Source organism: Leguminivora glycinivorella, chromosome 1 (genome assembly GCF_023078275.1).
Source record: "Leguminivora glycinivorella isolate SPB_JAAS2020 chromosome 1, LegGlyc_1.1, whole genome shotgun sequence".
NCBI lineage: Eukaryota > Metazoa > Arthropoda > Insecta > Lepidoptera > Tortricidae > Leguminivora > Leguminivora glycinivorella.
In genome coordinates, this window is record NC_062971.1 from 18502752 (window position 1) to 18529805 (window position 27054).

At 38.0% G+C, this 27054-nt stretch overlaps 1 protein-coding gene across 1 annotated transcript; it reads right to left on the reverse strand.

Annotated features, from left to right (window-relative positions):
• Nucleotides 1-338: 338 nt before the first annotated feature.
• LOC125231704 (integrin alpha-PS3-like) lies at nucleotides 339-26519 on the reverse strand. Its single transcript, XM_048137242.1, has 22 exons — nucleotides 26356-26519; nucleotides 25312-25448; nucleotides 23713-23804; nucleotides 18730-18844; nucleotides 16557-16712; nucleotides 15726-15836; nucleotides 13653-13741; nucleotides 13084-13305; nucleotides 12621-12735; nucleotides 11956-12129; nucleotides 11088-11270; nucleotides 9904-10028; nucleotides 8904-8970; nucleotides 8269-8416; nucleotides 7634-7773; nucleotides 6921-7134; nucleotides 6148-6232; nucleotides 5888-5950; nucleotides 5153-5297; nucleotides 3771-3837; nucleotides 2359-2476; nucleotides 339-2000 (listed from the first exon to the last, which is right to left on the reverse strand). The coding sequence occupies exons 1-22, from the start codon at nucleotides 26496-26498 to the stop codon at nucleotides 1830-1832; spliced, it is 2880 nt and encodes a 959-aa protein (XP_047993199.1). The 5' UTR covers nucleotides 26499-26519; the 3' UTR covers nucleotides 339-1829.
• Nucleotides 26520-27054: the final 535 nt, after the last annotated feature.

Below are 27054 nucleotides of genomic sequence, written 5' to 3' on the forward strand. Positions count from 1 at the left end.
AATTAACCGTCTGCTTCAAAATTGTTACTTATCGATCACTAGTGATGGTAAAGGCTTACTGCTAGTACAAATAATTCTATTACTGTATAATTATATTATTAGATTAAATATAGCCATTCTACATTCAGCAGTTGAACTTGAACTTATTAATCCTCGTCAGATTCAGGCCAATTTTCCGATTTTGAATTTGGAACTTTTTTTATTTCAATAAGACTAACTCGAATATAACTTGTACATAAACAAATATGCCCCTGCGTACAAAAGTCCGTACTTACGAAGTTAAATCACTTTTCTATGACTTAAATAATTTGGGACTTAAATAATACCCACTTGTGAAAAACACTGATTATCGTAATTTCGTTCCTCATCTTTGAACAATATAAAAGGGTGTGGAAACTAAACCATTCTAATAAAAAACAAACATCCTACCTGAAGACTGGTAGCGAAAATAAATAAATCTATCGGAATAGAGAAATATTGAACGACTTTCTCGTTTGATTGCATACAAAGAGATCCGGCGGAGCGGAAATAGTCGAATACGGCTTCAACTGTGCCCAAAATTATCTTTGACAGGCGAGAGGTTCGAATTTAACATCTGTAGCTTGTAAATAACATCTCAAAGGAGATATCTGACGACTTGTCTTGATAGTTATATATTATGGCAACTATGATTGTATCCGGCCTTGAATCTCCTTACTATTAAGATAGATAAAAAAATATCTTGTTTCTTTCTTCTTAGACACTTTATTATATAATTATTATCTAATGTATTCTAAAAAAATCTTACTTAAATTAAAGACTGATTTACGATCACAGTTATAGACACTTAAAATAAAATTCACATTCACAGTTTTAAATACTTTTTAATAGACTACCATAAACATAAATTGGTCGTAACTTGAAATCGTAAAGTTAATGTGAACTCTTTAAATAATGTACATTCTTTCTCAGTCTTATATAAAAACATTCACTTAATAAGCTTAATGCTTTAGCATTGTATTTATATAAAATAAATGAAGTTTACTCACATTCAGAGTCCATCAATCGAATCAAGTTGAACGGAGCAGTAACTACACGAGGCAAAGTGGTCAGACGTATGTATTTTATTTTAATTTTAATGTTATAATGTGTGTTTATGTGGGAAAAACATTGGGGATTCACTTGGGAGCAAAAATTTGGTGATTCACTTGTGTCTTGAAACCGCCGCAACGTTCTAGATTTCACTTTTCTAACCACTCCCGCGTAAACTACGAGCATTGTGGCACTTGATTATATATTGAAGTATTTCGCTCGCTATGATATTAATATCGACATAAGCGGTTAATCAACAACGTTGCCTTGCTGTAAAACGAATTACTGACTCGTCGAAGGTCTTTTACATCTACGCAGATACACGAAAAAAAATATCTGAACACGCTTTTATGTTCATAATATTGATTATATTAGTCATGTTCAGATATTTTTTTCCATGTAAGTAACTGAACTAGACTGTAAACTGAAATATTTAAATGTCATAGACATCCGTCATCCGGTTTAGGCATCCGTCGCGATAACGGAGGACGCTGGTTCGAATCCAGTTTTGAACACTTGGAGGCCTTGCCTTGGTCACTTTTTCTTTGTATATGACATATATTTCATCTCTCCCAGACATATACGGCTAAACCCCTTCACTCTGCCGGTCCAGCTGAAGTGGCAATCGTTGACGCTTAAATACATGGCCATCGAAACGCAACTGGCTCTGCCGCGCTAATTCGGACTAGCGTAACAGAGACGAAGCGAAAGCGGTTGTGAACTTGTAACGTTAGCTAGGTACCCTGTACTATACGAAATCAATCCGAGTCTGATTCAAACAACAACTCTCGCGTGCTTTGCGCGGAGTCATTGGGAAACAGGGAATCAGGGGGCGTTGAGGGCGGGCTGGAACTGCTGGGGTCCTCTTGAGCTACTGGCTCTTGTATTTTGTTGAAGTCCGGGATGCGTTTTCTTGAGAAGAAGCCGTACTGAAATGGAACATACATTTGACGTTACTTGCACTTATTAATTTATGGAAAAAAAAATTCAACACATTCAGCGAGGGATCATTCTATTCGCCGTCTCTGTATTTTTTTATAGGATTTTAAATCTTATCGGCTACGGTTGTGTCGTAGCACGTAGCAGGCATTGGCGTGGAAAAAAGACGATAGATTCTATATATTTTCGTTTTCGCGTATAATAATTGTGTAAATGTAACTGAACGCAAAATGTACCCATAGGTAAACAATAATAAAGCTTTCAATCATTGACTGAGGCGTACATGCATTATAGTACCAAATCTCAATCCGTTATTTATTTGTTCTAATGTAAATTATACTGACTCACTTTATATAATCCGTAGGCAATAGCAGCCAGCAGTAGCAAACCGGCGACTATGCCAACTATTAACGGCCAAATAGGCTGAACTGGGCTCAATACTAGTCTGGTGGTAATAGAGATAGTCCTGAAATCAAACTGTTAATCTGCATATGGATATTAAAAGTAGCTTGTACATCAAAAGGGGTCATGTAAAATACGGAGCCTGGAATTCTGCATCGATAATTGAAATTAAATTTAAAAAAAATAAACTGCGGCGATGTTTGTACGACCATAGACGAATACGTAAGGGAAGAGTTGTAACTCCATACATCAGTAAATGCGAGTTATTTGTATAGGCATAGTTATAGTGACATCTAGCGGCAACACGCGTCAATCACGCGTCGAATAGCCTAAATTATCAGTACTGCTACTTGTCAATAGATGTCGCGACGAACGAAGAGTCTAATCTCACCAATTTTTAGGTAATATTACAATTAAATAGTATTAATCAATATTCTGTTTTCAATTCCTTCTGCTTGTAATATTTATAAGTTGTAAACTGTTCTAATATTAAATTTTTGGCAGACGAGACACTGTTGGCACCTAGTATCGAGTATTGGTACTGATAATTCACGCTATTTGACGTGATTGACACGTGATTGTCTCTAGATGTCACTGTAACTATGGCTTTACAAATAACTCGCATTTACTGATGTATGGAGGTACAACTCTTCCCTTACTTATTTCTCTATGGTACGACCTACTTACTTTATACTACGAACATGTGAGGCATTATATTTGAGTATTTTTTGCCTGTGTGGTGACGGGTTAAGAATTTCACCACCCCCTTTCTTTCCGTGGGTGTCGTAGAAGGCGACTATGGGATATGGGTTAAATTGTGGCGTAGGCGAGAGGCTGGCAACCTGTCACTGCAATGTCACAGTTTCGTTTTCTTTCAACCCCTTATTTGCCAAGAGTGGCACTGAAGCTTTAGTAGTTTCATGTGTTCTGCCTACCCCTTTATGGGATACAGGCGTGATTGTATGTATGTTGTATGTATTTTTGCATGAGTTAGGTATCTTTGCGGCTATTTAGAATGCAACTGTAAAGTATGAATAAAATATTATATGTAGGTAATAAGGAGCAAATAAATACAAAGGAGTAAATCTATTTCTTAATAAACGTTTGTTTTTATATCTAGTACAGGTCATGTAGTTAATATTTTGTTGAGCCTACTAAGAACGTATGTTGGAATGTTTATTCTAGGAGCCAAATTTTTTGTAGGCCTTTACTTACGGCTAATAAAATAAAACAGCGCTCGCAAACAAAAAATAAATAAAATCAGCAGGTGTTTCATTTAATACCGCCTAGGGCACCGAAAGGCAGGAATTTAATATCGTCAAAGCCGTGGAAAATCCAGCAAAGTATCCGTAACTTACTTATTCTGCTCGTAGAGGTGTAAGATTGTGGTAATGTTGCGCTCCGAGGCTTCTTCTAGCAATTTCCCTGTGAATATCAATGAATTGTTATTATCCTCAAGTAGGAAGTAATTTTCAATTCTCGTGCTATGAAAGGGTAATTTCTATTCTAAGAAAGGTGTTGGAAATGATTCGATTATGCATTAGAGTATTTCCTTTTAAAGTTTGTATGATGAGTCATTGAAATTTAGGTTTTAATTGAAAACTTTTACGCTGTGGGGTGATACTGCAAAGATCCGGATGACTTCACGAAAATACTGTATCATAAAGAATTCATCATCATCATCATTGGAATTAATCCGGTTTCCTCGCGATGTTTTCCTTCACCGAAAAGCGACTGGCAAATATCAAATGACATTTCGCACATAAATTCCGAAAAACTCATTCGTGCGAGCCAGGGTTCGAACCCACGACCTCCGGAACAAAAGTATCTGTATTATAAATAATTATATGATGAAAATGCAGTCATGAGTTATATGATTACGATAATGATTGTGTTTGTTATGAAATATTAATCAAGATCGTGAAAAAATAACACATTTAAGTACTTCATTTGTATTCTTCCCTAAGAAATCGCTACGAAATACATAATATATCAACCCGCAGGATAAGCAGTCCTCGCTAACAAAATTATAAAACGTTCTAAGTATTCTAATAACAAGAATTCCGGCTTGACAATTTATTTGGCCAGAAAATACATTTGGAGGTTCCTGTGAATCCTGTTGAATATTAGAAAATCAATTGAATGAATTGTATTTCAATTGAGTTAGATATGGGCAACAACCCCCGTGACTTTGTCCGAGTGAATTTCATTTGTGCCTTTTCAAGCCTTTACAAATCCGGCCTATAATTTCATCCCTTTCATCATAATTTCCGAAATTCAAATATTCAACGGATTGTTAATTTATAAGGTGGTGGTGGCAGTGGTTGTCAACTTTATTATGGTGGATGGTGTAGCTCTACCTACATGAGTAACTAATTAATTGTTGTGAATCCATAAAAATCATCGCACCGCTCGCCATCAACATTACGCTCATCCACACACTTTGCAACCTAAATGGTCGCGCACCGTGCGGTTTCAGAAGAATTTCCTCCCACGAACGCTCCGGATGTGCAATGAGCTCCCTGTCGAGGTATTACCAGAACTTGGGGTTCTTCAAAAAAGGAGTACTCTAATGGTTGGCAACGGCATGTTTGAGTTGCAGGCGTCCATACGGTGACCGCTTTCCATCAGGCCGGCCGTATACCCGTTTGCCACCGACGTGGTATAAAAAAAATTACAAGCCCAAACTCAATGGGGCCAGAATAGCTTATACTCTGGTATGGCGTTTGAATATACTTACCATTAGTTTTCATGTTGAACCGCAACGGCAGCACCACCGGCAGGGAGACATTCGCGCCGACCGACCACGTGCACTCAAGCACCGTCGTATTGCCGACGCCGGTCGCGTCTTCCACGCAACCCTCCTTCGGCTGCGATAAAGATACCTACAAAACAATCAGTGTAACTGGAGCCAACGTCACAGTTGCTTACGCTTCGTAACTAGCTCACCCTATTTGTCGTGCCATGACAGAGTCAGACTGTGCTTCGATCGCCACTCAACGATTGTCACTTCGGCCATAGATTAAAATTTTATATTTAATATAACAATATAACAAGATCTGCCGCCCATACATTAAAATCACCGCCTGTCGCGCTTAGCTTACCACACATGTCGTGCGCCGCAAAAAAAATGTCTTGTAGCTTTCATCATACTTGTAGTCGCGTTACGTTTCGTTTTGACTAGCTTTACCCACTATTTGTAGTGTGGCCATCGACAGAGTCAGACTGTGTTTCGATTGCCACGTCGCGTCAACGATTGTTACTTCGCCTAGGAGGGCTGGGATGATTTGAGCGGAATAAAGATGTTACCCCATTTAAAGTTTTATTTATTGTGTATTAATTTTATAAGGGTAAATAGCCAAAGATGTCCTTATAGTTTAGGAAACGTTCGGAATAGATATCTAAAATATATAATTTTTGTGGAGAAGACTAGAATGAAGAATCCGATAGTGATAAAAATATATACATAACTTACTTTTTCGGGCAGAATTATACTCGCGTCCAAAAGAGGCCAGTCAGATGGGCCAGTATTTGTCACCTGCACCAAGAAAATAATATTGAAATTACAGCTATCAGTTAGATTAGATGTAAATACAAGAATAAATGAAAGAGAGATTCCAAAAACTTCCAGCTGCTTGAAATATTGAAAACTTTCCAGGGCATATCATACCCGGTAAGTATTGATAAAGGAATGCCATGTTTAGTGTCTTATACAGTATTTCACAGGCGGCTGACCTCGAAGTAGTGCACAAAGGGAATTAGGCTCCCTTTACTGAGCTTCTCTCGGGACACGGGCACCGTGGCATTGGGAAGCGCCTTTCTGAAATAAAAAGTTAAGGTTTTTTTTTATTGGCAGTTAAGTATATGCTCTTTGCATATGCATTTATTAATGTGCCATGCGTTAATAAATGAAATATTTATTTCAATTTCTTAGTAAATAGTTTTAATTTTCTTTCTTTTTCTGATATATACAAGGTGCTCGCGAGGAACCCGCATAACTTGAACCACGCGTTTCTGAGGCCAAAAGAAAGAAACAATGTTATATGAATTTTAAAATTTTACGCAAAAAAAATTTTTTTTTGTTTTTTTTTTTTTACTTTTTTGGACGTATTTTCACATATAATGTAATTTTTATCCATGAAGTTGGGAATTAAAATGAGTTCCTTAATTTATTTTTCTAAAAACCAATTTTTTTGGAAGTTTTTCTTGTCACATTTTGACATCTATCAATGACTACTGTGAGATTATGCTCCACAACTGCGCATCAGCGCCGTTAAGAAGACCTTTTCTGAGTAACAATACGGAAATGTTTTTTTTTTCAATTGGCAATAACTCTGAAACTAGACGAAATCTAGTTGTATATATTTTCCATTTTTAGATTTCTTGTAAGGGCCAAGATGGCACTCAGTTCTGTAGTCCGTAAATTTCCAAAATATTTGAAGTGTGTCAGTCGTTTTAGTATTTAAATATTGTGGTTTAGTTAGAATGGAAACCGTAAGGAAACTTACCCACTAACACTAACATTAGCTTCAGGGAATATATTCAACTCCAGTTCCAGCGTCGGTTCGTCACTGACGGTTCTGTTGAGCGGGTCTTCGATACTGGCGTATATTACCAGCATGTCCTCCTCGAAATTGGTTAGCGTATACTCTAGCTCCACTTCGAAGGATTCTGACTGATTGCGGTACAGTGGGGAGATTACGTCACAGCTCATGTTTAATCCTAGAACGATAAAGCTGTGTAAAAGCAGTAAATATTTCTGTGGCCCTCGTGAAAAGGGGTTCAAGTCAACACTTATGCCCTGTTACACCTGAGCTGAGACAGACATTAGACCCCCTTTCATATATCAGTATATCACAGATTTGTACATTTTGGTTACGTTCATAACTTTCTCAGGGTCGTGAAAAGTAGGTAATACATATCTTCGGATGCTATAACTACAATGTTTTAAAGCATTAAGTCCGCCTTTTTATACTGTAAGATTTTTCTTTCGTGCAATAAATATTAAATAAATAAATAAATGTGTTTACGAGAAACCTTATACCTCTATATTAAAACCACGCATTTCGAAAGAAAGAAAAAATGTTAATTTTATATTTATATTTCTTGTTATTCTTTTATTGAAGAAAACTTCCAAACCTACATCTGTTCCATTCCAGTTATTTATTTGTAATTATAATATGGGTACTACGGTAGGTAATACGTTATTTAGTTTATTTACCTTGCAAATTACAATTCTTTGGCACTCTTTTAGGTTGTGTTGGTAAAATCAAATGAACTCGAACGCCATAAGCTGGTTCCTCCTTGTTCAGTACTGTGATGGTGGCACCCAGTTTATTCTCAGCTCCTGGAATGTAAGGACTGGACAAGTTCATTGTAAATCCGTTACAAGTGTAGAAGATAGATTTATCTTTATTGTAAGTACTTAGTTCAAGAAGTGTTCGTTTGAGTTAGAGCGAGTTACTGCTTTATTCGAACTTTATTTATTTAATTTACTAGTCGGTACGCCAGCTTCCAAAGTGATGTTTCTACAAACAAATAAAAACGACGCTTTTGACACTAACATTGACGCAATTAATCCATGTCGGATCTAGGGCTCATTTTAGTCGTATATTAAAGTTCTAATCAGGCTATTTAAGTGAATGATGGTAGATTACTACTGCATCAGGAGTGAGCCACAATTAACTAAAGTAAAAGAAATCGCTTGTTACTATGAATGCGTAGGACATCGGAAAGCTGAAAGTATTCGTACTCATTTCAAACTAAACAGCGATTTCTTATATGTACTTATATATTATATGGTATCAAAATGCGATTGCAATTTTAATAGATATATACTGTATTCATACAACTTACTTAGACATCGTTTCCATGGTTACTTCCAGCCAGGGTTTGCAGATCAGATCTTCGCCGCAGTCGCGTGTAAGTTGGATGTCGAACTCGGAGTGAAGCGTGGAGTCTTCCGACAATCTTACAGCCTCAGTGGAAAATGTTGTTGAATTTTCTGGAAATATTTTCCCATTAACATCTTTCTAATTGCATCTTTTTCATTATTTGATTAACCCCTGACGCAAAAACGATGGGGTGTTATAAGTTTGACGTGTCTGTCTGTCTGTCTGTTTGTCTGTTTGTCTGATGTCTGTGTGTGTGTCTGTCTGTGGCATTGTAGCTCCCGAACGGATGAACCGATTTAGATTCTGTTTTTTAACCCCTAACGCAAAAACGACGGGGTGATATAAGTTTGACATGTCTGTCTGTCTATCTGTGGCCCCGTAGCTCCCGAACGGATGAACCGATTTAGATTTAGTTTCTTTATCTGAAAGCTAAGTTAGTCGGGAGTGTACTTAGCTATGTTTCATGAAAATCCGTCTACTATGTCGCGGTCGGGGTTTTTTTGAAAATTTTAATTTTGTGGTTATATTTAATATACCTCATATCACAAAACATCTAAACATGTCGCAAATATCATTATAAAGTTTAAATAGACTTACTTTGCATAACATCTACAGGTTCGACGTCAAATTTAATTGATATCGGCCTAGATAAATCTGCCGTGGGCTGAAAATAAACCTTTGGTAAATATTTAGGCATGTATAGTATATACCTAATTTAAGTAAAAAAAAAAATTAGTATCAACGTTCAAAGTCAACTAAATACTTCAATCTTGAAATGACTAATAAGAAGGGAGGAGAAGAAGCGTAGGTAGACTTTTTTTGTCTACACAACTAGGGAACAAATCAAATTATTTTATTGAACATTTTTTGATTTGTTCTTTTTTTTTCCAAGTAGTCACACTACTATATACAAGGTGCTCTATATACAAGGAACCCATATAACTTTAACTTTAACGCATATTCTTGGTCACATTTTAAGACTAAAATGTCATATAAACTTTTCTAGATTTCGTCTAGTTTCAGAGTTATTGCCAATTTAAAAAAAACATTTCCGTATTGTTACTCAGTAGAAAAGGTTTCTTAACGGCGCTGATGCGCAATTGTGGAGCATAGTCTCACAGTAGTCATTGATAGATGTCAAAATGTGACAAGAAAAACTTCCAAATAATTTGGTTTTTAGGAAAATAAATGAAGGAACTCATTTTAATTGCCAACTTTATGGATAAAAAAAAATTTTATGTGAAAATACGTCCAAAAAAGTAAAAAAAAAAAAAAAAAAAATTTTTTTTTGGCTAAAAATTTTAAAATTCATATAACATTTTTTCTTTCTTTTTGCCTCAGAAACACGTGATTCAAGTTATGCGGGTTCCTCGCGAGCACCTTGTATAAATTATAAATTGAAATAGATATCATACACGATAGAAAAAACGGCAAGGCCCACTGGTGGCCGAGCCGGGAATCGAACCCGAGTCTTCAGCTTACGCGGCTAACGTCTTTACCACTAGACCACACGCCGTGGCAAGGTTTTTTTGTCTTTTAATAATCTTGATATATAATTTGACAAGTTAGAATATAAAGAAAAAAAAGAGTGTCTTACCTTGACGTTAACCACCTGTTCCTCGCATTTACTAATTCCGGGTCTGGCTTTATATGTGTATTCAGAATCTCCATCTATCACGGCTCTATTAGCCTCTGGATCTATTATTATTGTAGCCTTAAGATCTGTAATAATTATAATTTTATTAATTCATTACGATAAAATTTTTTTCGTTGTTAAACATGCACAAAGTATGTTTAGTAGCTTTTTTAGTTTACATGAATATGTGAGCTTGACACGAGTCTTCTATCCAGAGACGCATTTATAAACTTACGTACATATATAAAAAATTGCGCATTACCTATAAGTATATAAATCTCAGTCTAAAATGTGATGTAACGTAAAGGTTTCGCTGAGTTGCCTTTTGTATGAAATAATGAAAAGAGCGCCCAGCGGGACGTTTTGCAAACACAGCTTATCTAACTTATTCGAAAACGAAACCTAACATTTTCAAATGAAATTTACACTCGAGTCTCTGACGCAACGCTACATTCGCCATCAGGCCCCGTAGCCGAATGGCATTTCTGCGACGCGAAACGCCACCGAAACGCCGCAGAAATGTAGTCTAGCTCTGTCGCGCCAATACGCAAGAGCGATAGAGATAGATAGCTACGAACGAGATTTTATCGTGAGCGTTTTTGAATTCGGCTACGCACACTGATATATCGGAGCTACTAACTGCCAGCTCTCACAAATATCGGAATACGCACCCTAAGTGCGTTTTCACAATTATCCGATCCGACACGACATCGGATGTAGGTTCTATATCCTGTATATTAACGGCGCCATCTTGTACATGTGCCTTCGACATCCGATATCGGATCGGATAACGTGAATACGCTTTAAGGTCTTGACAATAGAGCCGTGTTCCGAAATTTGTAAGAGCTTTGAATACTCCATATTTGATGGCGACTGTACCTACATCAAACGCAACTTGCAATATACTGGGTACGTAGCCGAAATAGCACAAACGCTCACGAAACGAACCACTCTTAGATATCTATCTCTATCGCTCTTGCGTATTAGCGCGACAGAGCCAGACTACTTTTCGCGGCGTTTCGTTTTCGTTTCGCGTCGCAGAATAGCCATTCGGGTACCAGCCACCGGTTCACCTGTAATGTTCCCCATAGCAGTTCATAGACGTTCTAGCTAGATTTACAGATATTATTTGTTCAGATAAGTACCTATATACGAATGGGGCCATTTGTGTTGTGGTGCGACGTAGATACAGAACTCAGCGGTGAAATTAGTCGCGTTCTGCGGCAAGTCTAGCGCTTGGTCTATCTTGATGGTGGCGTGCAGCGTCAGCGTCGGGATGCATCTGTACATGTGAGCTGTGCCGGACGCGTGCGCTCCTACAGCTAAATCTTAAACAATAGTTTTGTAATTATTAAGACAAATAGGATTCCTCATACTACTGCCCTGAGTACAATAAACGATGTTACTCTCACCCCATATGACTTTACACGGCACTAACACAAGCCCGGTTGTTTCTAAAAAGCAAAAACCGGCCAAGAGCGTGTCGGGCCACGCTCAGTGTAGGGTTCCGTAGTTTTCATTTTTCTCAAAAACTACTAAACCTATCAAGTTCAAAATAATTTTCCTATAAAGTCTTTATAATGTTCTACTTTTGTGATTTTTTTCATAATTTGAATATGGTTCAAAAAGAGGATTTTTTTCCTTTACCAAATTTCATTTTCTAAATACCTTATCCGCGGACGGACAACGGATACGGACACGTTGAGGTTGGACGGATGAACGGACGGACGGAAACGGACGGACGGACGGACGGACGGACCCATGGCTTTACATTCCTAGTCGACTACGGACCTACCCTAGGCAACTCGTGAAAAGATGATTTTTTTCGACTAAAATTATTATTTGAGTTGGAAGGTCAGATGGCAGTCGCTTTCGTAAAACTAGTGCCTACGCCAAATCTTGGGATTAGTTGTCAAAGTGGACACCAGGCTCCCATGAGCCGCGGCAAATGCCGGGATAACGCAAGAAGGATGACGATGAAAATTATTAGAAACATATGATTGTATAACTTACCATTACATTGGTTTCCATCAACGTCATGTCCTTTTGCAATAGCTATACCAAAATTTCTGGCTTCACTAGCCACAATCCTTTGCACATACTGGCTCTTCACCCCGCGTTGGTCACCTCTGTAGATATACACAGCGCCCGAACCATTGTTCTCCCAAGGGGCGCTAACTGCAATATCTGTTAATAGATAACCAAAGTTGTCAGATTCAATTTTAAAATACAGACAATATAAATGATTTCCCATAGGATGCGGAAGTCCAAATGAAACCCATTTAAACTTCGGAGTTGCTAAGATCTAGAAATCATATTTTATCCGCTCTGGGTAGCCAAATGCACTAATGATTAGTATAACATCATTATCGCTATCTCTATCGCACTTCAGTTTTGGCGCCACAGAACTAGACTGCGTTGCGATTGGCGTCTAGCGTCAACGATTGTCATTTTGGCTAGGCTAGCTGATTGGTTGCTATAGAGATATAGCCACGATTGCAAATCGTGTTGATTATCGCTACTGACTATTCAAGATACAAACTTCTTTTTTTTAATATTATAAATGGGCTTACTCTTGGCCACAGCCAAAGACGTGGCCTACGATGGTGTGAGCTCGCCCAGAAGATGCCTGTTCACTCTTGATTCGTTTCCTCTCTGTTACATTTCGTGCTAAGTACCTCTATATCCATCCCCATCGATGTCTCCAAGATCAGCGATGGCATTCCCGAACCTCGCACCGTTAGTGCTGGAGCCAGTCACGTGGCCTGCGTAGTCGAAAATAAAACCAGTAGCCTGAAACATAAGGATATGGTTCAGACTTTCAGAGTATTCGCACATGAACGACTATGCAATGTAGAATTTAACTCAAAGACTATTTTATGAAGATGTTCCACAATAGGTAGTTGATTATCACAAATAAACATAACGTAATCTTACGAACATGTTAAACATTAATGCTAGTGGCGGCCGTTGAACAAATTTGACTCCATAAGATTTAACATAGAAAAGTCTTAAAAGTGAAGGCAATTCGCAATTCGCTAGGTACAGTCGTTCACCTAGCGAAAAAACTTTAATATCGAAACTGACTGACTGAATTTATATACGTATACCTATTGAAAGTTCAGTCTCAAATTTTCTTACCTCTTCTTTATTTAAATAAACGTACACAGCTCCTTGGTCGTACACGTCTTCTCCCTTGCCAACAAAGTTCGGGGCCCCCACCAGGATGTCTGTTCTGCCATCGGCATTGATGTCAAGGCAGGTCAGACTTGCTCCAAAGTAGGCGCCGAGTTGCGGACCTTCTATTTTCGCACGGATTTTGAGAGGATCTGCTTCCCGACTTGCAGGTTCGAAAACTAGAACCTGGCAATCATATAAATAAATAAATATTATAGGACAATCTTACAGAGATTGACTGAGTCCCACGGTAAGCACAAGAAGGCTTGTATTGTGGGTACTCAGACAACGATATATATAATACTTAGCTTTTTCCCGCGGCTTCGCTCGCATTAGAAGGAGAAAAAAGTGGCCTATGTCACTCTCCATCACTTTAACTATCTCCACCTAAAAAATCACGTCGAGACGTCGCTTCGATTTGACGTGAAAGACGGACAAACAAACAGACACACACACTTTCCCAAGAATAATTTTCTAATTAAAACATTCAATGTTATATTCGAAATGTACGCATATTTTTAGTGTTGTTTTACCTGTCCGAATCCTAATTTTGCGCGAGGGGCTCCAGCTACATAGAGTATTCTACCACCATCCTCAAAGATGCCGGATTCCACGCTGTACCCTAAGATCAAATTTTATTTTAAATTAACTTGTACAAGTTATAAAATATTTAAGTGTATACTTAATAATACAATTCCTCAAGGGCCTATATCAGATTTCACCTAGCTTTTAAGTATCATGTTTAGTCTTAGTTTCTATGAATTATGTTATGTAAATAAATGATGTGATGAGGTACTATGTATTTTTTTTACCTTATTTCATTCTCAGAGTCTTACTCAGGTTTTCTGAGTGTCGTAGCTGGTATACAACTTATTTTACTCAAATTATTTCCAGAAGCTCTGGGATTCCGGAGAACTATCGGATGATTTGTGTTCTATTTGAATACTAATCACCATCTATTAACTGTTATCTACGTTAGCTAATTTACCCAGCGTTATAATAAAGAAACTTTGGTTAATAAGCCGCATAACAATGGTAATGAATGGGTAATGATTGTGTTATCACTCGCCAGGAAGCTCTAGATATGATTCATGAAGTGCTAAAATCGGGCCGCTGAGTCAGTGTACCCAGTGACCCGAACAAAATGCGAATAGATAACCTGTCTAGATGATACATCATATATACATACATACATAATGATGCCACACAGGCAGGGAACCTACCGACTTAAATCACGAACAGATGTTTTTCTGCTTATTTCGTACTTATTATCTGGATTATTCTGGAGGTCTTTCTTAATTGATCTATCATATATTGCTTAGTAATTAAATTGGTGTAGGTACTTATGTCCTTTATTAGGGTGCTTTGGGGTAAATTCGAATTTGAGGAAAATTCGAAAATAACAAATTTCTACTAAACTGGGAACAATTTCTACGTTGGCAGTACTCGTCAAGACGCCATGTTTATCTACCCGCTGCACTTCACTTTGCATCGCTACTCGTAAGTTCACATGTCCTGCGGTCGATTAAATGAAAAAAGTGCGATTTACTGCCTTACGGGGCTGTCGAAATTATCCCATACTACATAACTCCGGAACCTGGTAAATTAAACCATTGTTCGTTTGTTATTCAGTTAGATTGTCATTTTCGCTGTATTAATAAGTGCATCATAACGGCCTATCTGTATTTTTTAAAAAGCATTAGAATTTAACCCATGGGGAAATTTCGAATGAATGTACTACTACTATCTATCAGTCAGAGTCGTAAGTGTTTAATTCTCTAAACACAGTATTGTAGATGAATAAATATAAAATAACGATTCTTAAAAAAAAATGTTGACAATCAGTGATCTTAAAATTCACAGCGCGGGGTAAATTAGAAAATAGATTGTACGTTTTTTTTTTAAATTCCTGTTATTTGTACCATTTATAAGCGTGATTTTTAAGGAGGTTAAATTAGAACGAAAAAGAAATATGATCCTTAAACGCATATTGCATTAGAATATTTTTGTACAGACTTTCGACATTATCCCACTGGACTTCAAATATTTTGTAACTGAAACATGTTGAACAAGTACCTACGCATTGAGATAGTATCGCTACAGCAAAAAAATGGAGAACGTCAAGTCTAATAAAATGTCAGTCATCTCAACGTCTAACTTTACCCCTACCTTAAAAAATGGTATTCAAAATATTTTCATTTTTTACTGACATTTTTCTCCAATATAAAGCAACGTATTAATACCAACGTATAAGAAACCGTTGGTGAATCTATCTAATTTCGCAAAGATTTCACTACTTCGAAGGCATACTTCTTAGATTGTGGCTTACGAGCTCAAATCCTAACATACTCTACACTCACTTAAAAATATGTCGAAGTTACCCCAAAGCACCTTACCTATAATGTCAAATGTTTATGGCACCATTGAACATTTATTTCGCCTGTTCTCTAAGTGCGATTGAAAGGGTATGGCTACAGTTAGTAAATTATGCATTAGTTGGTCGGTTGTTTTTCTTTGCTTTAACTTTATAACTACATTTGAAAACATAAGCCCATAAGATACACATCTACCATCTAGATTTGTTGAAAGAGATGTTTATCGCTTACCTAGATAATCGTCGGGGCCGACATCGGGAGTGTAGAAAGGATTGGTTGTCGGCTTCTTACTCAGGTATACGCTGTTAACGTCGGGACTGTACATGTAATCAACAATTCCTCCTGAAAAATAATGCGTTTACCATACATAAAATAACGTTTTTGTAACTAGATATCCTCGTATATAATGTCTGTATAGATAAATAAATAAGTAAAATAGGGCGCTCTGAAGAGGTTGCTTTTGTTATCCGTGATAACCTAAGTCCTACATATATTGTACATGATGAGATGACATACTTTACTACCAATATTACAATCTGTAAGTACAAATAGACAGGACACTGACCTCGCAATCCAAGATCACGACCAAAACTTTAACATGCGTGCACGGTTACACTTACAATCACAGACAGCTACCACATTTCTTATGCAGATCAAACTGAGAAGCACAGATGCGCAGGTTTTTTTATACTACTACGTCTGCGACACACGGTCTGCCAGATGGTAAATAGACTCAGTAGTCTGTGCGCCTGCCACTCCCTAATGTTACAAGCGTACACATTCAGGGCAGGCTTTATGAGAAAGGTTTAGTTTCTGCAAGGTGGTGGTGCAGGTCCGCATCCCAATGTGAAAACTCCTTATTCTGCAGGCATAGCCCACAATAAGGAGTTTTCACATTGGGCGACATTTGTCTAAGCGCGACAGCGGTGAGCGGCAGCCATACGTGCGAACGAAAAGTCCCATCGCTGTGTCTCGATCCAATGTATGGCTAGCTGCCGCGCTTATGTCGTGGCTGAGCCGTTAGGGTAGGTAGTTAGTTAGTTACCGGGACTTGAAACTAACCTGTCCACTGCAGCAGTCCCGGTGCTCCAATGATGATGCTGCCGTTGCCCGTGACCTTGACGGCCATGCCAGCCTGCGCGTACGCATAGTAGTTGAGATGGGTGCCGTATTGTCCATATTCCTTGCGCGATCCAACGGTCATAAATGCTTGGTTTTCTGAAAAATGCAAATCACTCAAAATAAAATAAATATTCAATAACAATTAAAACCAGATCGTTAAATGTGTTTTTGTCAAGATTTAATACTAAATGACTCGAGGAGGCCCTAGACCCCCCACTATAACGTTTACCACCCCTTTACCCCCTACCACTATAACATAACATTAAATACAAAAGTAACTCTGATGTTATTTATATTTATGTTAAAATCGCTGAACCGAGTCAGATGAAATGGTAAGGAGATGATTTACGGCCCGAAAATATAATAAGACGGTTTTTATCAATCACCAAAATTGTCCTGTATAAAAACACGGGGAGACACTAAGTCGCAAATAAATAAACGTATCTGAAGTTATGACTCCATTTGTTATATTTGTGATTATCCTCAAAAATATTTTAGATTTCTCCCATCCTCAGAGCATAGATTTTCATGTAGCACGTTGTTTGATTCATATAAAAATAATTTACCCCTAGGTAGGCAATAACCTCGCCTAGCTAGCCGCTAGATTAAATTTTGTAGACCACTTGACCAGAAAGCTGCAGCAAACACAATAGCTTCAAAAAGCCCGAACCCCGTGAACCGAAAACCGCAATTGTTCGACATTTTGGTGGGAATTTTCACTGGAACTATGTTTTTACAATACGCTGTATGGATGGATTTGTTCGCATGAATGTTTAATTCTTAAATAAGAACATTCTGTATTGGTTTTGGATCTTGCATAGGTATCCAGTGAAAAAATAAATATGCAAGAGAGTTCATTGCCCTATTTCATATATATTTTACGCAATAGAAGTGTAAAGCCATGGCACAGTCATATATTTCTGGTCCGTTATTATAGGTAGGTAATCGCCTTTGACTTCTACATTATTTAGATAAAGATAAAAGACATTTATTCGTGACATTCACAACACGTACGAAGCGTACGTACATGTACAAGCAATAAGAAAACAAGAAACAGAACAGAACACAACAGAACAGAACAGAGTGCGCATCACGAAATGGACCCAACTCAGCATATTGCTAGCTGAAAGCCAGCGCTGGTCTTCCGTAGGGCCCATTCGGTGATGCCACGACAGATAACACACACAGACATGAGATCGAGAAGAAGAAAAAAAAACACATAAAATATACTATTTACAATACAAAACAAAAATAATTAATAATTTCGTAAGAGTGTGACATATGTGTGCACGAATGAGGCAAACGTGAGTAGTAGCCATATAACATAAGAGTTATAACATCAGTAAACGCGAGTTATTTGTATAGGCATAGTTATAGTGACATCTAGCGACAATAGCGCGTCAATCCCGCATAAAATAGCGTGAATTATCAGTACCGTGTCTCGTCTGCCAAAAATGTAATATTAGAAGAGTTTACAACTTATATTACAAGCAGAAGGAATTGAAAACATAATACTGATTTATGCTATTGTAATATTGGCTAAAAATTGGGGAGCATTAGACTCTTCGTTCGTCGCGACATCTATTTGACATGTAGCAGTACTGATAATTTACGCTAGTTGACGCGTCATTGACGGGTGATTGTCGCTAGATGTCACTATAACTTTGCCTATACAAATAACTGGCATTTACTGATGTATGGAGTAACAACTACTTATTCCCACCTACTTTGACGACCGGTCTGGCGCAGTCGGTAGTGACCCTGTCTGCTGCGCCGCGGTCCCGGGTTCGAATCCCGGTAAGGGCATTTATTTGTGTGATGAGCACAGATATTTGTTCCTGAGTCATGGATGTTTTCTATGTATATAAGTATTTATATATTAAATATATCGTTGTCTGAGTACCCACAACACAAGCCTTCTTGAGCTTACCGTGGGCCCTCAGTCAATCTGTGTAAGAATGTCCTATAATATTTATTAATATTTATAATATTTATTTATATTTATATTTTATTTATTTATATTCCCTTACTTATTCCTCTATTGTAGTAGCGTTCCGCCAAGACACATCAGTTTAGAATTATAGTCTTTACTTTAGAAATATTTGGTACTCACTCATGTCCCCGAGAGGGTATAGAGGGATGTTCCGTCTCTTCGTATGCAGGTAACACGCCCCGTTGGCTAGGAGGTGCCGGTCGCCGTACGGCCTGGCCCAGCGCGGTGCACAAATCTATTTAATTGCAGAAATGTCAGGTTTGTATTATAATAACAAAAATATCAGCTAAGTGCGTTTTCATATTGATGACGACCGGTCTGGCGCAGTCGGTAGTGACCCTGCCTGCTGCGCCGCGGTCCCGGGTTCGAATCCCGGTAAGGGTATTTATTAGTGTGATGAGCACAGATATTTGTTCCTGAGTCATGGATGTTTTCTATGTATATAAGTATTTATATATTATATATATCGTTGTCTGAGTACCCACAGCACAAGCCTTCTTGAGCTTACCGTGGGCCTCGGTCAATCTGTGTAAGAATGTCCTATAATATTTATTTATTTATATTATCCGATCCAATATCGGATGTAGGACCGATATCCCATACATTACAGGCGCCATCTTGGATTTTTTCCATTGAAATCCTTCCGACAACCGATATTGGATCGGATAAAGTGAAAACGGACTAAGGATTAATTTACATCCGATCGAGTAACGTTCATTGATTAAAATAACTTCCGATTAGGGTTAGATCATAAGTAGTTATTGAGGCCCACGTGACAGATTTTTAGTTCACCATTATAATGTAAAAGGCCATTAACGTTATTAGGACATCAACGTTAATCAATGTCGAATATCCTTCGGCAAATCTAAATATATATAATTTTTAAGAAAAAAAAACCGTCGCCTTTTGGGTTCTGGTAAAAGCTACTTGCGAATGTTGGATTATGTAGAAATGTGTAAGTATTTTTTAAAACTGCTTTTAATGCTTCAATTATTAGATGGCAACACAAATGAATATACGTATAACGTTAAGGTTTGAGGAGTTTCCTCAATTCCTCATGAATCCGATTATATTATAAGAAATCGAAGCTTGACAAACTTTGACTTCAAGACTTATGCTTAACAAACATAACTAAATAAATGTCACTGTTCTGAACTTAAATGCATGCTTTTCTTACAAAAATACCAAAGTCACTATGAGTGTGCCGTTCAGGTTTGAGGAGTTTGGTTCTGGCCATCATCAGCAGTTCCACTGCACCAAATGTCACTGTTCTGGACGAAAGTGCATGCTGTTCTTATAAAAATACCAAAGTCACTATAAGCGTGCCGTTCAGATTTGAGGAGTTCGGTTCTGACCATCATCAGAAATTCCACTGCACCAAATGTCACTGTTCTGGACGAAAGTGCATGCTGTTCTTATAAAAATGGCAAAGTCACTATAAGCGTGCCTTTCAGATTTGAGGAGTTTGGTTCTGGCCATCATCAGCAGTTCCACTGCACCAAATGTCACTGTTCTGGACGAAAGTGCATGCTGTTCTTATAAAAAAACCAAAGTCACTATAAGCGTGCCGTTCAGATTTGAGGAGTTCGGTTCTGACCATCATCAGAAATTCCACTGCACCAAATGTCACTGTTCTGGACGAAAGTGCATGCTGTTCGTATAAAAATACCAAAGTCACTGTAAGCGTGCCGTTCAGATTTGAAGAGTTCCGTTCTGGCCATCATCAGCAGTTCCACTGCACCAAATGTCACTGTTCCGTACCTAAATGCATGCTGTTCCTTTAAAAACACAAAAATCACCATATGTATGCCTTTCAGATTCGAGGAGTTCCCTCGATTTCTCCAGGATCCCATCATCAGAACTGGGTTCTGAGAAAAATGGGACCAATCTGTATGCATATAAATTCAATCAAAAAAAAAAAATTTTCAAAATCGGTCAAGTAACGACGGAGATATCGAGGAACAAACATAAAAAATAAAAAAAAAATAAAAAACATACAGACGACTTGATAACCGTCCTTCTTGAGATATGAGGCGACGGTTAAAAAGAAGAAGCTGACTGACTGACTGACTGACTGACTAACATATCAACGCACAGCCGAAACCGCTGGTCCTAGAGATTTCAAATTTGGCACGTAGGTTCCTTATATAGTGTAGAGGAGCACTAAGAAAGGATTTTTCAAAATTCACCTCCTAAGGGGGTCAAATGGGGGTTCAAAGTTTGTATGGGGAAACAAGATTAGTTTGACTATTTTATTCGAAACTTCACAGGAAGATTCCTTAAGACATATGACTGAATACATGTTTCAGGTTTTTTGAAAATTTAACCCCTAAAAGGGTGAAAAGGGGGTGATAAAGTCAAAAAATCAGTATGGGTATCGTTTTTATGGTTTATCGGGTCGCTGATCACGATAAATACAACGTTTTTAAAATCTAACGAGGCGGAAGTGAAATACCTGTTGTGGTGCAATGGGGTTTAAATATCAAAAAAAAATATAAAAGAAGATATTGACTGACTGACTGACATATCAACACACAGCCGAAACCGCTGGTCCTAGAGATTTCAAATTTGGCACGTAGGTTCCTTATATGGTGTAGAGGAGCACTAAGAAAGGATTTTTCAAAATTCACCTCCTAAGGGGGTCAAATGGGGGTTCAAAGTTTGTATGGGGAAACAAGATTAGTTTTGACTATTTTATTCGAAACTTCACAGGAAGATTCCTTAAGACATATGACTGAATACGTGTTTCAGGTTTTTTGAAAATTTAACCCCTAAAAGGGTGAAAAGGGGGTGATAAGGTCAAAAAATCAATATGGGTATCGTTTTTATGGTTTATCGGGTCGCTGATCACGATAAATACAACGATTTTAAAATCTAATGAGGTGGAAAAGAAATTTTCTCACCTGTTGTTGTGCAATGGGGTTCAAATATCCAAAATAGCCATAAGTATAGCTTTAGTTTTTATCTTTACTTCTGGTTCAAGAGATTTCAAATTGACACGGAAGTTCCTTAGAGGAGCACTAGGGGTAGGGGTGGGGATAGGGATAGGGATCTGGATCTGGATAGGGATCGGGATAGGGATAGGGATAGGGATGGGGATGGGGATGGGGATGGGGATGGGGATGGGGATAGGGATAGGGATAGGGATCGGGATCGGGATCGGGATCGGGATCGGGATCGGGATCGGGATCGGGATCGGGATAGAGATAGGGATAGGGATAGGGATAGGGATAGGGATAGGGATAGGGATAGGGATAGGGATAGGGATAGGGATAGGGATAGGGATAGGGATAGGGATAGGGATAGGGATAGGGATAGGGATAGGGATAGGGATAGGGATAGGGATAGGGATAGGGATAGGGATAGGGATAGGGATAGGGATAGGGATAGGGATAGGGATAGGGATAGGGATAGGGATAGGGATAGGGATAGGGATAGGGATAGGGATAGGGATAGGGATAGGGATAGGGATAGGGATAGGGATAGGGATAGGGATAGGGATAGGGATAGGGATAGGGATAGGGATAGGGATAGGGATAGGGATAGGGATAGGGATAGGGATAGGGATAGGGATAGGGATAGGGATAGGGATAGGGATAGGGATAGGGATAGGGATAGGGATAGGGATAGGGATAGGGATAGGGATAGGGATAGGGATAGGGATAGGGATAGGGATAGGATAGGGATAGGGATAGGGATAGGGATAGGGATAGGGATAGGGATAGAAATAGGGATAAAAATAGGGGACGGGGACGGGGATAGGGATAGGGGAGGGACGGGGACAGAGACGGGACGGGAACGGGGACGGGGACAAAGATAGAGATAGGGACGGGGATAAGAATAGGGATTGGGGTCGGAATAATCGGTCGGCAATCGATATCTAGGCAGTGTAAAATGCAGGTGGCTCAGTGGGAAGGTATTAGTAAGTAGGCATCGGCGAGTATCCTGCATCCGTAATAACTATTACATTCAATGTGCTGTAAGAAGATCGTTGTTTGCTTGCCTTTTATATGTTTACGTTTGCAATAAGTATAAGCAAAATGGAAAAAATTGTAAGCGATAATGCAAGGAAGTACTTTTTACCCTACCGACCATAGCGTCGAGATACTGGCTATGTGGGTTGTATGAAGTTTCCCCAGTATAAATATTTATATAGGTAAAATACATACCTATTCGTACCTACTACCTACGCTGTGGTCGCTGTGTAACAATTCTACAATCATTGCAAGAATTTCTTTAAAAACAATAGGTGTAAGGTACAGTCAGCCAAAACCGGACCGTACAGCAAATATATCAGTTCTGGAAGGGGTATTTTCTTTGTAACTAGGTTATTACTGTAGGTAGATAAGTATTTTTATGTGTATGTAGGTATAGTTTGTTACGCAGTTTTATTTATTTTTAGATTTAACTTTAGTTTTAATGGTATGTTTAATCTACAATTAAGTATTTTATTTATGCATTAAATAATTAATTTATTATAATTTTTTAAGATTAAGTATGCTTCATTTTAATAAATGAATGTATTTATTTCATCTGTTACAATGGCCCTCCAGTCGAGAATTGCCCCGCTTTACCTTAATCGAAATAATCGCGGACAGATGTACCTACAAAGAAACCTACGGATCCAAATGAAAATCTTATTTTTTGTAAACGTTTCAATAAGAATACTTTTATTACGCGGGCGAAGCCGCGGGTAAAAGCTAGTCGGTAATATAAATGGGCCCCGTACGAGCACACGTCACCGTAAAGTTACAAAAGATGTTGCTTTTTTATTTAATGCCTCAAATACATAACGGCACCATATTAATAGTATTTTATGCAACTGGTGGTTAAAAGAGGTCAAAAAAGGTGAGTGGCGTGGGTAACAATTTGAGGCGAATAAAGACGCCACGAGCATTTTTTGACTCAGTTAAACACCGTTGCATACAATACTTTTTCTACGACCAAGCACTTATTTTGAAAGAAAATTATAAATCAACAAATAACTACTTTCAGTCATCTTAGTTATCTAGTGGACCGCCTACCATTTTGAATATGCAGTTTGAGTGCAAAATAAATATCTAACTATAAGTACGAGTAGTAGGTAGCACTAGTAGCACTTACCAACAGTTTTCCCGTGGGCACCACCGCGATGCTTGCACCAAACCACATGTCGTCGCGGTAGAAATCTCTATTGCTGCTGAGCCGAGCTGAAACTATTTAGTTTGTATTTATAATGGTGCTCCCACTGTTCCCATAATACTTGCTGTTATATAGTATTTTATGCAGCAGGCGTTTAAAGGAGGTCAAAAAAGACGAGTGGCGTGGGTAACAATTTGAGGCGATGCCGAAAATTGTTATTAAGACGCCACGAGTATTTTTTGACTCAGTTAAACACCGTTGCATACAATTCTTTTTCTACGACCATGCACTTACTTTCGAATAGTTTTCTAGAATAACTTTCGTGAAATTAGCACTGTTTCCTATAAGTATTTTGACTTGTCCTCTGCAATGTTTCTGCACTCACCCTGTCGCTCGCACTCCCCCGCGCCGCCGCCCGTCCCCGGCCGGCGCCCCGCGGCCCGCTATATCCTTAAAGGCTATCTAACAATGCTGTAAGAGCTATATCGTATGCGTGGGTGCGCGGGGCGCCGGCCGGGGGCGGGCATCTTTTATGTAGGGTTTTAACACGGGAGTAGAAAAAATATTATATAACATTCTGTGAGAGGGACAGCGCATGTCAATGCCATTGCGTTATCCTTGTCACACTGTTATAAAACATTTATAACAGCCAGTGTGGGAGCACCATAACTTCCCTAGTCTGTAAGAACTTAAGTTTAAAGTGCGAATTCGGTGATCAAATGGATACCTACAGACATTATGTGAATTTTTGAATATGCAATAAGCTATACAGTTTGTTGTTTTGAAGAAATATCTGAGAATAAATGATATAATTTTCAGTACAGATGGTGTTTTTTTACGCACTAGTGCGAGAAGTGGTTCATTATATGTCAGGTCGAAAGTTCGGGGAGCCATCTGTACCTACTGAAGAACGTGGTACGATACACGTGCAAAAAGGAAATTCGTAACTGGTGTCGATTTTATTTATGAACTTCCTTTTTTAAGCACTTGTATCGGAATGTACTTTTTCTTTCTATAGCACTCGCTTTAATAACTTTGTTTCATATATAAGTCGATCGATCCATAACATACAGGGTGTACTTTCTATAGTTATAGGCATTAGGGATTTATGTACAAAAGTATTGGTATCAAGAACATTGTAGGCATATATGTAATAACAAAACTTCAATGAGAGACTGACATATTTAATATTTTAAAATTGATTACTCAGTTTATAAAGTCGATGATTGATTGATATCACATATCACTTGGAACAAAATAAAATACATACATCGAGGAATTTTCAACTCTCTAAATTAGGCCACTCTAATGTTTTAATGTATATTAATATGCATACATACAATCACGCCTGTATCTCATAGAGGGGTAGGCAGAGCACATGAAACTACTAAAGCTCTTGGCAAAATAAGGGGTTGAAAGAAAACGAAACTGTGACAAGAGACAGGTTGCCATCAGCCTCTCGCCTACGCCACAATTTAACCCATATCCCACATGTCGCCATCTACGACACCCAGGAGAAGAAAGGGGGAAATTCTTAACCCGTCACCACACAGGCAATATTAATATAATTATGGAAAATACCTTCACTTCCCATATTTAATGATACGCAGGTGATATTCTTTGTGTCCAGATCGGTGAGTGAACAGTTGAACACTGCGCCTGTTGCCATGTGCCTCGATCCTGGCCTGACTGCCTTAGGAGCACCCACTAGTAAATTACTGAAACATAAGATGTCGTACGTACACATATATTTTTAAATCATGGGAAAAAACTAAACTTTTGAAAATAGTAGTAGGTACAGTCTGGCCCAGCGCGTAGTGACCCTGCCTGCTACGCCGCGATCCCGGGTTCGAATCCCGGTAAGGGCATTTATTTGTGTGATGAACACATGAAGATAGAAAAGTATTAGAAGCGATGTATTTTCACACCTATAGCGGTGTGGTCTATCGCTTCACATTTCCAAAATAATCTATCTCAAATTTGCTGCTGCACAGATTTGAACCTTACAATCATCAGGATACAGTTGCTTCTTGTTGTCTTAGGGCGTGCAAATACAGAAGCTCCCGCTCAACACAAAAGGAACAATGCCTTTGTTTAGAAACGTTCGTTTCAAAAAAAATCATACTATACTTGTTCCTGAGTCATGGATGTTTACTATGTAAATAAGTATTTGTATATTATATATATCGTTGTCTGAGTTCCTGCAACACAAGCCTTCTTGAGCTCACCGTGAGACTCAGTCAATCGGTGTAAGAATGTCCTATAATATTTATTTATTACGATACAATTGCGTCCCTTCGCCCGTGTTTTAATTTATCGCCACTCGTTTCGATCTTCCTCTTTTCCGCACTTGTATCGAAATGTACTGTTAAAAAGTATACTTATGAATGTGTAAACTATCGTACTCGTAAATTAAAGTATAATAATTGTTACATATTTACTAATATAAAGGTATTATAGAAAGGCTCGTCAAGATCCTTTTCTTTATTTTATTACTATGTCGTAATAATGCTTCATTATTACTTATTCACTATTTAATCGCATTTCCTAGAAGAAAATGTGTGTATATTTCTAAGTTTTTTTTTTTTTAATAATAATTAAGTTATTTTTGTCACAAAATCTTACCTATTTTCTCCGAAAACGACATTGTAACCAAAGAAATCCTCTTGATTGTTAGAATGAAAAGTAATTTTGCTTCCTTCGTGAAATACATCACCACCATTACATACACTAATTAATAATACACATAAAACCATATAAACACACATGTTTATCTATTTATAACTAATTTTTACATTTATATAAAATTACCCTCATTAGAGAGGACGTGCTCCGTCCGAGTTAAAATACATACTGATTACCGCCAACTTACTACTGTCCAGATAATGGGTAAGTATTGTAAGTAAACAATGACACTGTTGCAACTTAAGTATCAAGTTATTTTGTTTACAATATTATTATATTTAAGTATAAATTTGCAAAGTTGGTTACTTGATGATTCACTCCCGTTTGCGGCAAAATAAAATAGACTACGTACATAGAAACAATACGCGCCAATACTTTTGGCGCGCAGGTATTTTTTTGTTTCTATCGCTTCAATTGTCAGCTACTTTTTGTTATTGATTAAGTATATGGGATCTGAATTTTATAAGAATATTATATGCTGAAGTTTTCGTACCTCTTCTCTTCATGTCAATATTTATTAATTACGCAGTTTGATAAAATTACCAAGTTAGGCGCCACAGTATAATTAAGACAGCAAATAAGTAATTACACAAACAAATAAGTATGTAGTTAAGTTTTTCTGTTAACTGGATACTAAGT

Excerpts from the sequence above, each read along its gene's own strand:
- LOC125231704 (XM_048137242.1), bottom strand. The coding sequence starts at position 26,498 with ATGTGTGTTTATATGGTTTTATGTGTATTATTAATTAGTGTATGTAAT. Across the intron at positions 11,271-11,955 it reads TGATGGAAACCAATGTAATG|ATTTAGCTGTAGGAGCGCAC; the intron begins GTAAGTTATACA and ends CTATTGTTTAAG. Across the intron at positions 7,135-7,633 it reads AAAGAATTGTAATTTGCAAG|GATTAAACATGAGCTGTGAC; the intron begins GTAAATAAACTA and ends TTATCGTTCTAG.